The 15,010-nt window shown below is 37.4% G+C and overlaps 2 protein-coding genes across 3 annotated transcripts in view; one reads left to right on the top strand and one right to left on the bottom strand.

Moving 5' to 3' along the window:
- Nucleotides 1–8,081, bottom strand: part of myom2b (myomesin 2b) — a 30,279-nt gene extending 22,198 nt beyond the window's left edge. The window contains exons 1-3 of one of the 2 annotated variants that reach the window (XM_030091917.1): nt 8,066–8,081; nt 2,301–2,404; nt 90–147 (exon numbers count right to left, since the gene is read on the bottom strand). In XM_030091917.1, the coding sequence (XP_029947777.1) occupies nt 90–147; nt 2,301–2,383 (141 nt within the window). In that variant the 5' untranslated portion in view covers nt 2,384–2,404; nt 8,066–8,081. Of the gene's footprint in view, nt 1–89; nt 148–2,300; nt 2,405–4,622; nt 4,752–8,065 lie in introns of those variants that run through there. The other variant, XM_030091908.1, reaches the window with a different exon arrangement.
- Nucleotides 7,467–14,621, top strand: rnaset2 (ribonuclease T2). Its single transcript, XM_030091928.1, has 10 exons — nt 7,467–7,611; nt 8,085–8,162; nt 9,700–9,754; nt 10,840–10,889; nt 11,222–11,279; nt 11,692–11,756; nt 12,219–12,332; nt 12,446–12,491; nt 12,606–12,680; nt 12,806–14,621. The coding sequence occupies exons 2-10, from the start codon at nt 8,092–8,094 to the stop codon at nt 12,998–13,000; spliced, it is 729 nt and encodes a 242-aa protein (XP_029947788.1). The 5' UTR covers nt 7,467–7,611; nt 8,085–8,091; the 3' UTR covers nt 13,001–14,621.
- Nucleotides 14,622–15,010: the final 389 nt, after the last annotated feature.

A 15,010-nucleotide genomic window follows, 5' to 3' on the forward strand; every position in this document is an offset into this window, starting at 1 on the left:
ACATTGTAATATATATATTCTATGGATTTTTTTTTTTCATTTAATGTTAAAAAACAAGTCTGGATTAAAAATAAAAAGAAGATTCTTACCACTTCCTGGATGTGAACTCGTGTTTTATGCTCATATCTGTCCTCCATCGCCTCAGAGCTACAAACAAACAATAAGTTAGTTTCAATGATGGGTAACCGTTTACAAACTGATTTGTGTCATATGTGTCATATTCTCTCAAAATGCATTCTTGCCAGATAATTATTCACACAAGATATTGATTCTAAGCATCAGCAGCTTTGGATAGGTTTTACACCATTTCCATCGCACAAAATGATAAAAGTGTATTTAAACTGAAGCGCTTGAATGATGTATACATTTGTTCCATGTGCAAATGTTGAGCTTTCCAACAAGCAGCATGAGCATACTCGCCATTCTCTGCAGGGCTGTGGGATGCAATTTCAAATCAACGTTAACGCAGAAAAAATCAGAAGTTATCTACCAAAACCAGCTGGTGGTTTTTGAAACATAAGTGACTGTATCTCAGTGGAGCAACCACGAAGATTTAAGCACACTTCAGGAAGTTTGCAGCTCCTGCATGTACGATTTGGAAGCTTAATGGGGGGAGAGAAAAAAAAAAAGAGTGCGAGTATGATCCACGTATATGCAAAAAGAAAAGGTCTCCCTGACTGTGCAAGACTTTACACAGCAGCCTATCAGCACACAGTCCTTTATGACTCTTCGGTGAGCGGATCCAAGACAGCAACCTAAAGAAAATGTAACGTGTCTGCTCAGAGCTGATATGAGAAGCCCTGAGAGGTAAAATCCAGAGAGTTTTCTCACTCAGTTGAGAGTCGGAGCTATAGGAGGTTTGTGTCACTGAGGATGTCGTTGTGTGGTTATCAGCATCCTTTGAAATGTCTGAAATCTTGTAGTTAGCTTTTTTTTTTTTTTCCAGGTTGATTTAAACCAGTTTTATCATAAATGTCACGGGTGACACAACAAATAAATAAAAAACAAGACATCAGAGAACGGCAAATAATGACAGCACACTTGTTTTATTTACTATGCTTTGTGTGAGTCGCCAGCTTGTATTTTTAGAAGACTATGGCCGAGTAGCACATGAGAGCTGAAAGCTGAAACCTCGCTGGCTTGCTTGTTTGAAATTGAGATTGTCGCAAAGGAAACAGCTACTTGTAAGAAGCTCTAAGTCTGTGTTTCACTGGTGTCCACAAAGCCTTTAAGCTGTAAGTCACTGTGGCGCTGCCAGCAGAAGACAGTGCAGACAAAGACTGTCGGCTCCAAAACACTTGATTCCGCCATGTCTAACGAACCTGGACCAGGTACACCATTGTGCTTTAACAAGAGGAAGACAAGGATATTTTTCTAAAAGTAGTGTGTTTCTGCTAAATGTAAATGGCAAGTTGTATATTTTGGTCAAACTGGTGAAATAAACAACATGAAAATGTCAGTGTGCTGCTCTGCAAAAGAGAATGGGCAAACCTGCATAAAAACACAGCTACACATAAAAAAAAAAATTGAAGCAGAAATAAAAATTGTGTTTACTTCAATTATTCTAATTTGACCAAAAAAAAAAAAGTCTGAAGAAAGGAGAATGAAAGCAGTGAAGCAAATTAGACATTTTTAGACATTTATCATTCAAGGCACACTTCAAACTTACCTGTGTTTGAATTAAAGTTATTGAAATTAGGCTCTATATGAGTAGGAGGAAGACAACTGCATTAGTGAAAGGAATCCAAAGCTCTTCACTGAGCTTTGTTTGAGGTTGCAAACAAAGTCGCTTCGTTTGGATCAGTTAGCTGCATGTTAGCAAAGGTGTAGAAGAGCAAGATTTTTTTAAGTGGTAAGAAACGAACACACACACGCACAGAAAGACAACTAATTGTTGACAAATGTCTTTCCCATGACTATTCCAGGATGTATGGGTTATAGTTACATTGTTGTGTTAAGTTAAATTAAAGGATATCATCACACTTAGAGCTCCACGTCAGGAAAGGAAATGTATATCGGATAAAAACAGAACAGTAACGCAACTGACACAAAGACAACAGACTACATCAGGAGGTAAGAGAGCCTACTGAGTGTGAGGAAAACCCTTTTAAAAGTACAAATGACTGGCTCAGTTTTGTGTTATTATAGACTAGTTGTTAACCAGATTAACCTGATTTCGCTGTATGATTATAGGGCGAAGTCTCCATGTTTAGTCATAGCAGAGCTCACAGCAGTAGCAACACTACTATTAGCAATAATAGTAGTTAGAATTAGCGTTAGCATGACAGAATCTTCTGTACCTGCTGTACTCTTTCACCACATATTTGCTCTCTTTGTGGTGGTATTCATGGTCGTAACTTCCACGTTTGACCCACACTGACATGGTGGCACTGAAGGTACTGACCTGTTGGATCGGCAACACACAAACACACAGACGGACATGATAATGACAACGACAATGGGTCAAAACAACACAGACAAGCACAAGGGCTGCAAACCCCAAAGACTGTTGAAGAGATCCCTGAAATAAGAAGCAGTCAAGTACAAACAGAAAGACATTTTTTTGTGGACATATAATGACAACAATCTGGCGACTAAAATCAGCTTAATATCTATATCCACTCAAAAAGAAGAGCCCTCCTGAAATACGAAGGCACAGGAGATGACAACACTCGTGCACGTTCACTCAAAGACAGTCACACTGGCAACTCCAAGAATGACAAGGTGACACTGTGTTGGTTTAAAGACACGCGCGACACAGACACACGTGAACATAAATAAAAGGCATGAACACAAACTATTGTTGGACGAGTAATGAAAATGAACACCGACTGACAGTGCAGCTGCAGCAAAGAGTGTTCCTCAGTGGAACTCTAGGCATGATAGTGGGGGAAAAAAACAAATATTCTAATGTAAAAAGAAAGCCGTGAAGTGTAATCCTTGAGAAATGAGATTTTAGAACTAAGACACCTCAATGGCAACTGATATTTCTACTGGAAAAAAAGAAAGGAAGAGCGGAAATACTTATACAAGCTCTCTCACATTGAAGCCTGTTATCAAATAACCATTTGTGAAAGTGTTTTTTAAATCCAGCTGTTTATAAAAATGAAATTTCTTCAATTATTCTGTAAAATCCGGTAAAGATGGTCATGATTTAATAACCAGTTTGTAGTCTTATTGTCATTGGTCGGTATCTCAAATGAGCACGTCTCACTGTACAGAAACCAAAGCAGCAGCATAACTTCGTCTTACATCATTCATCCACAGCGGTGTTTAATTGCCTTACATCACCCCCTGCTCCTCAGAGACCAGAAATAAGGTCAGATGAAACACGAAGCGATTTCCCCGCTGCAACTTCAACCTCGGGACTACTTAGACATGTTGTACTGGCAAAGATATTCCGATTACCACCTCTTTAAAATGGTTTATCCAGCTTTAGAGTCTCCACAACCATCACCAAAATCATGCTGAATTACTTTCGAACACCAAACTGTCAACAAAGCAGACAGTAAATCACATGGATGAAAGTATGTCTCATTAGCGTCTGGCCTCTGACCTCTGAGGGCAATGACAACAGGTAAATTCCTACTAAGTCCCTCATACTGTGTTGCAGAGGTGGTATAATTAAAGCTGCTGAAAATTCACACTTTAATTTAATATTAAATCTTTGCCTTCTCACGTTGTTGTCTTTTTTTTCTTCAAAGAAATTGCCGAACACTGTTTAAATGAATCTAAAAAAAAAAAGAAAAGAAAAATATTTTTCACCACAAAATGTTTTGTTTACATGAAATCTGAGAGCTAAACTGCACTGAGGTATATTTTCCAACCCTACAAGAATAAAAAGCAAAATGAAACACTGCTTTTGAATAAAAAATGCCGCACATCCAAGTGTCCTGTATGTGAGTGTTTTTGTGTAACACTCATATTCTGATCCCATAAATCATCAAACACCGTCACTGTGTCAGTCAACCATTACTGTAACAGCACAAATGTGTAACAGGAAACCTTTGCCATAACTGTACAAACCTCTTAAGTTATACACCTTCATAAACATTTTCTGCTCAAATATCAAACACCATTGAGACACTGGTTCACTGTGGTTTGATGCTGACATACTGGGTGATTTGCATATTGCTACATTTAGGATGGCATATTTGTCAGTGAACATATGAGGTCAAGTTCACATGAAGTCAACACATTTCAGGTTCACACAGTTCATCCTCCAATAGCCCAGTCTTTCTCAGATGTCACAGCACAACCAGACTCAATTTTGACAAATTATTGTTACAGCGATAGACATAAACCTGTTGCCTATCTCTCTCGTCGGACAAACTGAGCGATTATTAAATGAGTCACAAGCGGAGTGTCAGAAAGAGCCCTCGGTTGGTCATTCACTTATTCCCCCTGAATCACAGTGTATTCTTCATAATTAATACATTTTGTCATCCATCACTTTAAGTATCATTAGCAGTGGTTTAGAACTCTGAGTCATCTCTTGGCCGTGCACTGGTCTGCTCTCCTATCCCACCTGCTACCCTTGGGTTTGAGACGTGAACATATTAAGACGTAGAGGGTACAATGGACACAGGAGCAGAAAACACAATTTAAAATTCTTATCTTACCCCTTGAGATTTTCCTTAGCTGCGACTTCGGTTGTCAGCCTGAATCCACAGGGAGTCAGCCTAAACCAAGTACCAGGCCAGCAAAACCACCACCCGTCCCTAGCAGTACCCCACCTGCCTCTCCCTGAGACCTTATAAGGAGAGAGAGCTGCCTATATATAACCAGTATCCTTCAAGACTTGTGGTCACTAGAACCAGTAAACTATTTGATTAAATGGATTTATTCATAGGGGTTTTCTGTGGAAGTCATACCAGCCCACCTGCTGCTCTTTGGCATGTTCTTTGAACAGCACAGTGGAAACAGCTGTTTTTTTTTTTTTTTTTTAAAGGTCAGAAACGATGAAGACCATGCAAAAAATTTGACCATGTAGAAGGGCAATACCACACATTTACTCAGTAGCATTTGTAGCTCCACAGAACAGAGAGACAGAATCTGTTTTCTCACACTGCGCCTTTCATGTCCCACCTTTTTATTTCTTCTAACTTGCAGTGGCGATGTTATTGATTAGGTAACCATATTTAGACTGCATCTGAGAGCTTACAGCACATACACCTCCAAACTCTGAGAATCTGCTCTAACTGTTCCAAAAGAAAACATAAATCTTAAGCATCCAGGTGTTTTACCTCTATATTTGAATCTAACAGCCTATTAGTGAAAGCCTTCAATTAATTTCTTTCTCAATCTGCGCTTAAAATTGTCTTGAGACGCTGTGTCGCATGCTGAACTTTAGCCAGGGCCTATTTATAAAACTAGCTACAGTTACAGCAAGACTATTCCTGACACAGTGGAGGAGCTGTAAAACACATTTCACATCTGAGAGAAAATCTTATGAGCAGACAAAATGGAGATCTCTACGAAAAAGAAAAGGCAGAGGGATCGGTTGGACGGGGGGCTGAGGGAGGATTATGTTACAGTTAAATGACAAAAATGAAAAAAAGTAAAGCAAAAAGGTTAACCAAGAAAAAGAGAAGAGAAGAAAATAATGAAAACATATCAAGTACAGTCTTTCATTGCATTCAAAAGGTCAATCAGTCAATTCTTCCAACCACACAGATAAACAAAACTTTAAGTCATGGCCCATAACCTTTGACCTCCTACACCAGCCATCAAACATAACAATACCAAAGGCTTACGTTCTAATTTAACTCACTTTTAATATTTCTGAATAGTTTAAATTGCAGCAAGATTTCCCAACACAGCACTATGTGGAGTTTTTGGTGTGAAAATTCAGGATTAAAGACTGGCGTGGGATGAATCAGGGTTGAGGGGCACTGAAGCTGTGCCCAGTGGACTGTAGGCAGAGGTAATGTCCTGGACAGCTCACCTGCCAATCACAGAGCACACAGAGAGAAACAGACCACCTCACAGGCTTACATTCATTTCTGAGACAACAATGGGGAGAAACCAGAATCCCCAGAGGAAACTCAAACATGCTCAGGAAGAACATGAAAATTCCACACAAATGCCCCAACCAGAAAGGAGGAACCTGGATTTCCACAGGAAGGAAGAAATTTCTTTCGAAAAAAAAAAAAAAAAAAAAAAAAATGTGAGCGCGAGAGAGAGAGAGAGAGAGAGGGGGGAAGGCCCGACCTGTGCAGGGCTCTTACTTCCCTCTGTTGGTCACACAGTACACATGGTCAGTTGGTTTTGTACTTTCCTAAATGATGACAAAGTATTTTTGAACACTGAGAACATACCATGAGTACCATTGAGCCATTTGAACGATCTCTGCTGTCTCTAGTGGTGCACTGTGATATTCCCTCTCTCTTGGCCACACTTTTTGTCATTTATTCACCCTGACAGAAGCTAGATCAATTACTCCCCATAGCACACTTACTTCACACACTCACTGAGAATGACTCTGGTATTCTGGGATATTTAATTTTAGTTTGAGGAACAGAGGACTGTTAATACATTGAACTGACTGTCATCATTAAATGTGAGCAGTCTCGCACACACAAAGCCAGGATTTTCATCTTGGATTTACACTCAGTAGAATCTGTAGGATTTTGACAGTAAACTATGCCAGCTGTCCCACTCTATAACTAAAGAGTGCACTCATTCTTGCTTCTGTAAACGTGTGTTTAGGTCACACAATTTCTGTTGACCTCAGCACAGAGGGTGGCAGCTGGCCAAGAAAACTGCAGCAGCTGTAGAAATTACTGCAGAGCCACAATGCAAAACGTGGTGTGCATTGTTCAGCTCAGTATCAAAAAAGCCCCAATGTTTAAAATACCTCTAATAGGGACACCTTATAAGTGATACAAAGAAAAAAATAGAAATAAAAAAATACTGTGTATAACTAATAACTAATATAGATTAGTTATTTTGTGTACAGTAGGTTGGGAACATCCTGCTATTGTAAGCTACGAATTAGAAGGGTAGTTTTTGGAGTCAGGTTGTGAAATTTTAATTTGTTATTAATAACCTACCTACCTATTTAATCTTCTCAGTTCTAAATCTGCTTTTAAAAGTTTCTAATGATATAAAAAAAGGTTATGTGCGGTGTACTTTGTCATTTTCTAAACAGCTTTTCATCCAATGTGTTTACATTTGTTTTAGAGGACAATCATGCTCAAATATGTTATCTTACTATTCTTTTACTCTCTTTTTTAATCGAAAGAATATCCTAATTTAGGGCGGTCCGATTAGAAAGGAGCGATTGTGTATATACGTATATAAGGAAAATATACATCAAATAGTGATAATAAAATATCAACAAGCACAGCCGGTGCGGCCCAGTTGATAAATCAAGCTGCCACTCAGCCCAGCTGATGACGCATGAACTGAGCTCGGCTTCTGATTGGCTGAACAAGCAGGTAGTGAAGCGGCTGTGGGACGTAAACAACAGACTGGAGCCGCCGGTGTACTGTACTCTGTGTGAGAGAGTGATTACTTATCAACTTATTTAACCAGAAACCAGCTCCCTGATCGTGTTCGCCACTGCTGGTTCACTATACGTCTTTGTCGTAACGGATCTAAAACAAGGTGAGGACAATTTAAGTTGCACATTCATGACAAACTTCTGTGAAAACAAAGCGCGGTGGAGGCAAAGTTCGTATCTTTAACATCCAGTAAGTATTACTGGATTTTCGATTAAAAAAAGCTGTTCGATTCTTATTTTAACAGTTGAATTCCTCGCAGTGTTTCTTTTGTGTTTTTCTGTGGCTTTACATTGACTTTGAAGTTGTGGGGTATATTCGCCTGCTGCTCTATAAACTACTATTTGGTGAACTTGTTTGTTTATGCGTTTCTGCTGTATTCATGTTACTCTGCTCGTAAGGAACTTCTATTTTACGAGTTGCTTCACAGTGCTGTCACAATACGTTTTTGTTGTCCTTTGCTCAATCCACTACCTGTTTCCTCCTTCCCATTATCGGCCTGTTTTAACTTGTTCTATTTACTCAGTCTATAAAAGCACTGGATAGAAACAATTCCTTACCAGTATTCCCTTGTTTCAGGTCAGCCATGAGGCTCGGCTCTCCTTTTCTCGTTTGTGTGGCTGCAGCCATGTCCTCTGCGTTTGTGATCTCCCCTCCGTAAGTAGCTGCAAACACAGACATGCAGAAACTAGAGTCAATGGGGGAAATGAATTTTGTCATTTTTTGCCTTTTAGTTTAGTTTAGTTTAGTTTATTTGTTTCTTTCGTTTAAAACAACACAAAGACAAAAAACAAAGAAGATGAAAATACATCAATGTCATCAGTCTAGACACCAAACAAACGAAAGAAAAGGAGCAGAAAGAAGAACAATCTTATTATATCTGCCCCTTTACATACAGTATTTGAACTAATACAAATTAACAATACTCAAAAACTCATTGTTAAATCAAAAAAAATCTTCACCCGCAATAATTATAATAATAATAATTGTTTTTCATTCTTTGATTTCCTGTTTCAGAGCATTCCATAAGTTCACTCCTTTTACCACAATGTTTCTTTCTTTGATTTTGGTTCTGAATCTGGGTTTTTTGAACACGTCTATTCCTTTAAGATTGTATATACTGGTTCTTATTTCGAATATATTCTGAAGGTTTACAGGCAATAAATTCCACTTTGCCTTATACATTATTTTTAGGATGCTTAAATCAACAATATCAGGAAATTTCAAAACTTTCAGTTTAATAAATAATGGATTAGACGGCTCTCGATAATGACTATTTGTTATTATCCTTATAGCCCTTTTTTGTAGTATGACAATTGTCTGTAAATAAGTTTTACATGTCGTACCCCACACTTCAACACAATACATGAGATAAGGTAAAATCATAGTGTTATACAATGTCAACAAAGCACAACTGTTCAGAAAAAACTTGACTCTATGTAACACAGAAATGGCTTTCCCAATTTTCCCTTTGGTGTAATTAATGCAAGATTTCTACTTTAGATCATCATCAATCATCACTCCTAAGAATTTTGTTTCTGTTACACGATGAATTTCAACTCCATCTATTTCGAGTTTTACTTTCACTTTTTCCTTTTTATTATTAAACAACATAAAATTTGTTTTGTTTTTTTTTTTTGCATTTAGGATTAATCCGTTTAAATCAAACCAGTGTTTTATTACTTTCAATTCTTCATTCACTACTTTTGTGACTTCTTGTATGCTTTTACTTGAATGAAATAATGTGATATCATCTGCAAATAGAATTTTCTCAAGGTTGGACACTTTAGCAAAATCATTCATGTACAAAATGAATAACTTTGGCCCAAGTATCGAACCTTGGGGCACACCACATTTAATTTGCCATAGTTCAGATTTAGTGTCATTTATATGTACATATTGGTTTCTGTTTTCCAAATAACTTGAGAGTCAATGCTGAGCTACTCCTCGGATGCCATACTTCCTCATTTTTTTTTTGTAATTTTGAATGATTGATGACGTCAAAAGCTTTTTGTAAATCAATGAAAATACTTAAAAAATAATTATTGTTATCGATCTCTGTTGCAATTTTTTCTGTGAATTCCATTATTGCCAGTGCTGTGGCTTTTCACAGTGAATAAATGTTAGCTTCTCACCAGACAACCCAGTCCTAATTTTCTCGAATGTTCTTGGTTAACAAATGTGTGTTTTTCAGCCATATGTGGAGCAAATTGATCCTGACCCACCACTGGCCAAGCACCTTCTGTTCTGTGAGTGTCTGTCTACCTTGTCCACACAAACATACGCCATAATTTTACTGTTATGCACATGAAAAGAGCTGTTATCCAGTTTCGATGACTCCATGAAACTCATGGCTGCTGTTTCCAAACTTTCTTTAATGTGTTGTGAAGTTCAACCCATACCTCCATTTCTGCATCCATTCCTTTCTATTTACTGCACTGGTATGTTCTTGAAGGCAAAAACTGGAATTTGCTGAAGCTCACAGAGGTCAGGAGACAAGAGAGGGCACACCCTGGATAGATTGCGAGTCAGTCGCAGTGATTGCAAATGAGATAACCATTCTCACCTACTGCCACACTTAAATCTGTTACATGACACATTTACTCAGAAGGCCAGGTAAACAGTTTCAATTATGAACATTCCCCACCATAAAAAAAAAAAAACTGTCATTGAGTATTTAAATGTTTACCCATCCTATGACTCATGGATAGCTGAGAATATGTCCAGTATTCTTGACTGCTAACTGAACAGGAAATCCTTGAATGTCACATGAGGTGTAAATCTGAGTCACCAGACTGTCTGTCTTAACTTTCTGTTTTAGGCCACAAGAGTACAGAAGGTTTCTGTCCTCGAAACACACATTTTCAGCTGACGAAGCTGTTCTGAGTATGTCTGAAGGCTCAGATTCTCAGTGTCATATGGTTTATCTCACATGACTAACTGCTTGACTGTTGCAATGCTGGAGTTTTAAGGAAGTAATGTTCTGGTTGATATGAAATTTTAGGTTTTATTGTTTATTTGTCCAGGATCAAAATGAAATGCAGCCTGACTTGTTGATGTTAGTGATACCTTAAGGACAGCGTATATTGTAATGAATCAATGTATTCTTTTAGATTTTTATCATAAGTAGTTGATTGTTGCTTACATACACTGCTGATGCAAAACCACATAAAAATTCACTTCCACTGAACAATGAGAAGAGGAACAGCACATTTCAGTAAGTAAGTAAGTCAACACCACTGTGAGTTACAGAAACTACATTGACAAACGGAATACTTTTTAATACACTTTCGATTATTTGGTTCTGATTAGGATGTCTTTGTTTTGTTTTCAGATGGAGCACTGTCATCCCAATATTAGCTACTGGACATTACATGGACTGTGGTGCGTGCGTGTGCATGTTCTAGTGTTACAATTGCAAATGTCAAATGAAGAAAATGTACTCATGTAAAGTTTTAATACTACACCATAATCCGTATACAAACAGCTTTACAATAAAATGTGTTTCAGAAAGACATGTTTTACATTATGAAAAGAGAGTATCATGTATCTGAATATGCAGATATGTAGCATATTAAATATGCAATGCTTAAGGGGGAAAAAGACAAATAGTGGAAGAATTAATTGTTTAAGAGCAGTCTGTGTGTTTTGTGAAAGGTTTCCTTTTATTTTTGCCTCTGCGAGTGAGTGAATTCTAAATGTTTCTGTCTTTTTAGGCCAGATAAAGGGATTGACTGCAATTCATCGTGGCATTTCAACTCATCTCAAATAGAGGTAAATTATTCAGCGACCGTATTTTATGATTTGTGTAAAACTGTCCAAGCTATGGTATATTTATGTCGTGTCGTGAATCTTGATATATTCAACTGGTGTCAGGACAGCAAGATAAAGGCAAATTTAATCTGTAGAGTAGCGACTGGAAGAAGAAGTGGCTCTGTTGACAATGTTAATTTCTTCAATTTATTTTATTCAGTTAATTCACCCATTTACTAATGTCAAATTTTTCTGTTTGCTTGTTTTCAAGTCATGTGGTTGTACATGGGAAATTCCTAAATTGCAGTTTCTTTCCATGTCTGTCATTGATTTAATTTGAGGACAGAACATAAAGTAAATTCCAATGCCTCTTTAGTGTTATCTTACAGTGAATCATCTCCACATGAACAAAACAAGTGTGTCGTACTTTCAGGACCTGCTTCCAGACATGATGAAGAGCTGGCCTGACTTGCTCAACCCCTCATCTTCTGGATTCTGGTATGTTGATCTTGCCAATCTGTGTGTCACTTTATTTGCTTTGTTGCTTGTGGTATGATCAACATGAGCGGCACTGGACTGCTGCTGCAGTGTTTCATTTTAGATTTCAGTTTTGGTTTAAATGTGAAAATTATGTATCATAGTAAACTTCTGCTGATCCTATACTTATGAAATGCAACAGAACTTAAGGACATTATAATTATTATATTTTGTTTTAGGATTAACACTGTTTTGTTTTGTTTTTTACTGTTGCCTCGTTGTTGGTGACTTTTTTTTACATTATGTACTGTATTACCTCTCTCTTGCCCATTTAATGCTATTTACCTTTCTGCTCTAATGCAGAATATATTTTTATAGATCAGTACAAATATTTCATGATAAATACATTTTTGTAAGATGTGTTACTCCTTTGAAAATATGTCTATAAATTAAAAAGTAACTGCCTCATGTCTGTTTCAACAGGAAATACGAGTGGCACAAACACGGCACGTGTGCAGCCAAAGCTGAATCTCTCAACAGTCAGCATAAATACTTCAGCAAAGCGTTGGAGCTGTATCACAAGTTGGATTTGAATAGGTACACACGCACACACACACACACACACACACACACACACACACACACACACACACACACACGTTATAAGTTGAATATACCTATTTTAATGTGATCATTTTTGTTTATTTCAGCATCCTGGTGAAATTTGAAATCACCCCCTCTGAAAAGTACTACACTGTAGGTTCATGTTTTTAATGTACCGCACTGTAAAATTTGTGTTTTTTTCATGAAGAGTTAAACCTGTAAAGGTCACCTATCAGTGTTTACATTTTCTTCTGTCTGTCTGTGCAGTTCTCACAAATTGAAAGAGTGATTGAAAGCTTCTATGGTGTTAAACCTAAGATCCAGTGTGTCCATCCATCACAGGTATGAGCTCCTTGTTTTATTGAAACTCTCCTTTTTAGACTAATTTGTAGAATTGCTTTTGACTTGTTGAAATGTCGGCTATAAATATGTCAGCTTGGTAAATAGTCTGTTTTTGTGTTTGACAGAATGCTGATGTCCAGATTTTGGGACAGATTGAAATCTGTTTCGATCCTGATTTCAACCTCGTGGACTGTGAGAAACAGCTGACCTGGGTCGAGTTCACCAAGCCAGGCTGGGACAGTCCCATGGGTGCTGGCAAGCCATCTGGGTTCAGCGTGTGTGACCACGATACGCCAGTTTACTATCCCCCTCTTTCATAGGATACACACCGTACATATGCAAATGTAAAAGCACACTACAGGCTGTTCACATAAATATACATAAATGAGTTTTTTCTAGTGTTAATACTCAAATTTGTTTATGTCACACTTCAAAATGATTATTATAATTTTAATTTCAGTAATACAATCACCTTGTGCAATCTAAAACGATGTTTGAACAGCACTGATGGTATGATTGTACCAAGTACTTGAAACAGCTAAAGTGTTTTTACAAGGAGAATAAATCTCATGTTCCCTCCCATAAGAGAGGGATTCTGCCTCTTTTGATATTTACACAAACTGTATATGAATCCAAATGTGTGCACAACACGTGCTTTCAGCAGCAGACAGGCAGCTGATGTGCTGGACAGTTCACGTACATTCATAGTTTACATTAGTGTACTTGAGTGCCAATCAAAAGGTTTTATGAGGATGTCTTTACCCAAAAGCAATAGGATAATAATTTATGTCTCTTTTTTTTCCATAATTCAAACTGAATGTTTTCTGCAAATCAAATGACAATGTTCAAACAGGATAAAAATAGGATGTAAGTGATTTAGAGTTATAGATATATTTTAATAGCATTTTTAATGGTGTCAGTACTGCAGCAGGATATTTGCTTAAAAAAATATATATATATACACACACACACACAACAGGAAATGAGTGTTTGCCAATTACTTTGATTGCCAAGTATGTTTTATTTGTTTTGTGTTTTTTTTTTTTCTAGTTTGTTTTTCTGTTTGCACAATAATAGAAAAACTAATGTTCCGATGTATTCGAATCGTGTTCAAAGTCTAAAAGCCCGGGCAAAGGAGAAACCTTCACCACTGGCAGGTTTGTTTCTGGGCTGTAGACCCTGAGAAAGGCCTGCAGCTCCCACTACTATAATATGTTTAATAAGGTTTAACTATGAATGTGATGAGGTTAATACTGAGAAATCAATTCCCTAAGAGGGACCAATTAAGTAATCTGATGCATTAATGCTGAAAAGTTTCAGAAACTAAGTTTCAGAAATAATTTAACTCCTCCACTGAGAGTAAAAAGAAGCTTTGTTATGTGGTGATTCTGTTTAGGGTTAGAGTCCCTTAGACATATATTGATCAACTGTAGCATTGTGACCATTGGCAGTCTGAGTGAATACAATTGATGATCATAGAAGCAGAAAAAAATAGTTCATCGACTCCACACCTCACAAAGAGTTGATATGTACTGTATGTAGTGGTTTATCGATTAGATCAGACTGGCAAAGTTTGGAAGAGTGGACTATTGGCCTTTGTAATGTCTTTCTGTGTGTCCTTTATAATCAGTGCCTATCATCATACAATGAGGAAAAGGCATTTTAATTGTTTCCACATCGCTTCAGGAACCTTTTGGAATGTGGAAAGTGAGGATAAAGTCACAGACATAACACGTTTTCACACAAGTCTTCAGTCCTTTTCTGAATTGAATTTTGTATCACGAGATGTATTTGTTGTTTATTTGTGGCTATTTTTACCTCCAGATTGATATAGAGATCGAATGATTTATCAAAGTTATAGGATTTAGGTGACTGTTGGTTGCAATTGTGTATATACTGTCATTTTTAATGTCAATAAAATCACAAATGGCTAGACCATCAGCCCTATTGTCATTATGTAATACTGATTGAGTAAAATCAAAGAGTGTTTCTTTGTTTTTGCTGTAGTTAATATAGTGTATTAATAGCAATACATTTAAGCCCGTCTGTCTTCCTATCTGGCCATATCTACTCAGTGTGTATTAATATTAATGTTGTGATCTCCTTACAGAGCCTTAATCCCACTGGGACAAAGACACCCGTCCATAATCCTGATTCCCCTCCCACAACTCCACGCAGCAGATTGACTAAGCGCATCTGATAATATTTTCAAGTGTTCTGAAATTATGTGCCAGTTATATTCAAATGTGCTCTAAATCCTGTCAAACACACACAAAAAAAAAAAACAGTAGGGGGAGGCTCCAGAGTATTGGTCTGAGAACCCGATCAAA

This window comes from Salarias fasciatus, chromosome 1 (genome assembly GCF_902148845.1).
Source record: "Salarias fasciatus chromosome 1, fSalaFa1.1, whole genome shotgun sequence".
In the NCBI taxonomy this organism is placed as follows: Eukaryota; Metazoa; Chordata; class Actinopteri; order Blenniiformes; family Blenniidae; genus Salarias; species Salarias fasciatus.

Bases quoted from the DNA above. Each gene is read 5' to 3' on its own strand.
- rnaset2 (XM_030091928.1), top strand. From the start codon at position 8,092: ATGAGGCTCGGCTCTCCTTTTCTCGTTTGTGTGGCTGCAGCCATGTCC. The intron at 8,163-9,699 runs GTAAGTAGCTGC...TGTGTTTTTCAG, and splicing joins GCGTTTGTGATCTCCCCTCC to CCATATGTGGAGCAAATTGA. The intron at 12,492-12,605 runs GTAGGTTCATGT...CTGTCTGTGCAG, and splicing joins CCTCTGAAAAGTACTACACT to TTCTCACAAATTGAAAGAGT.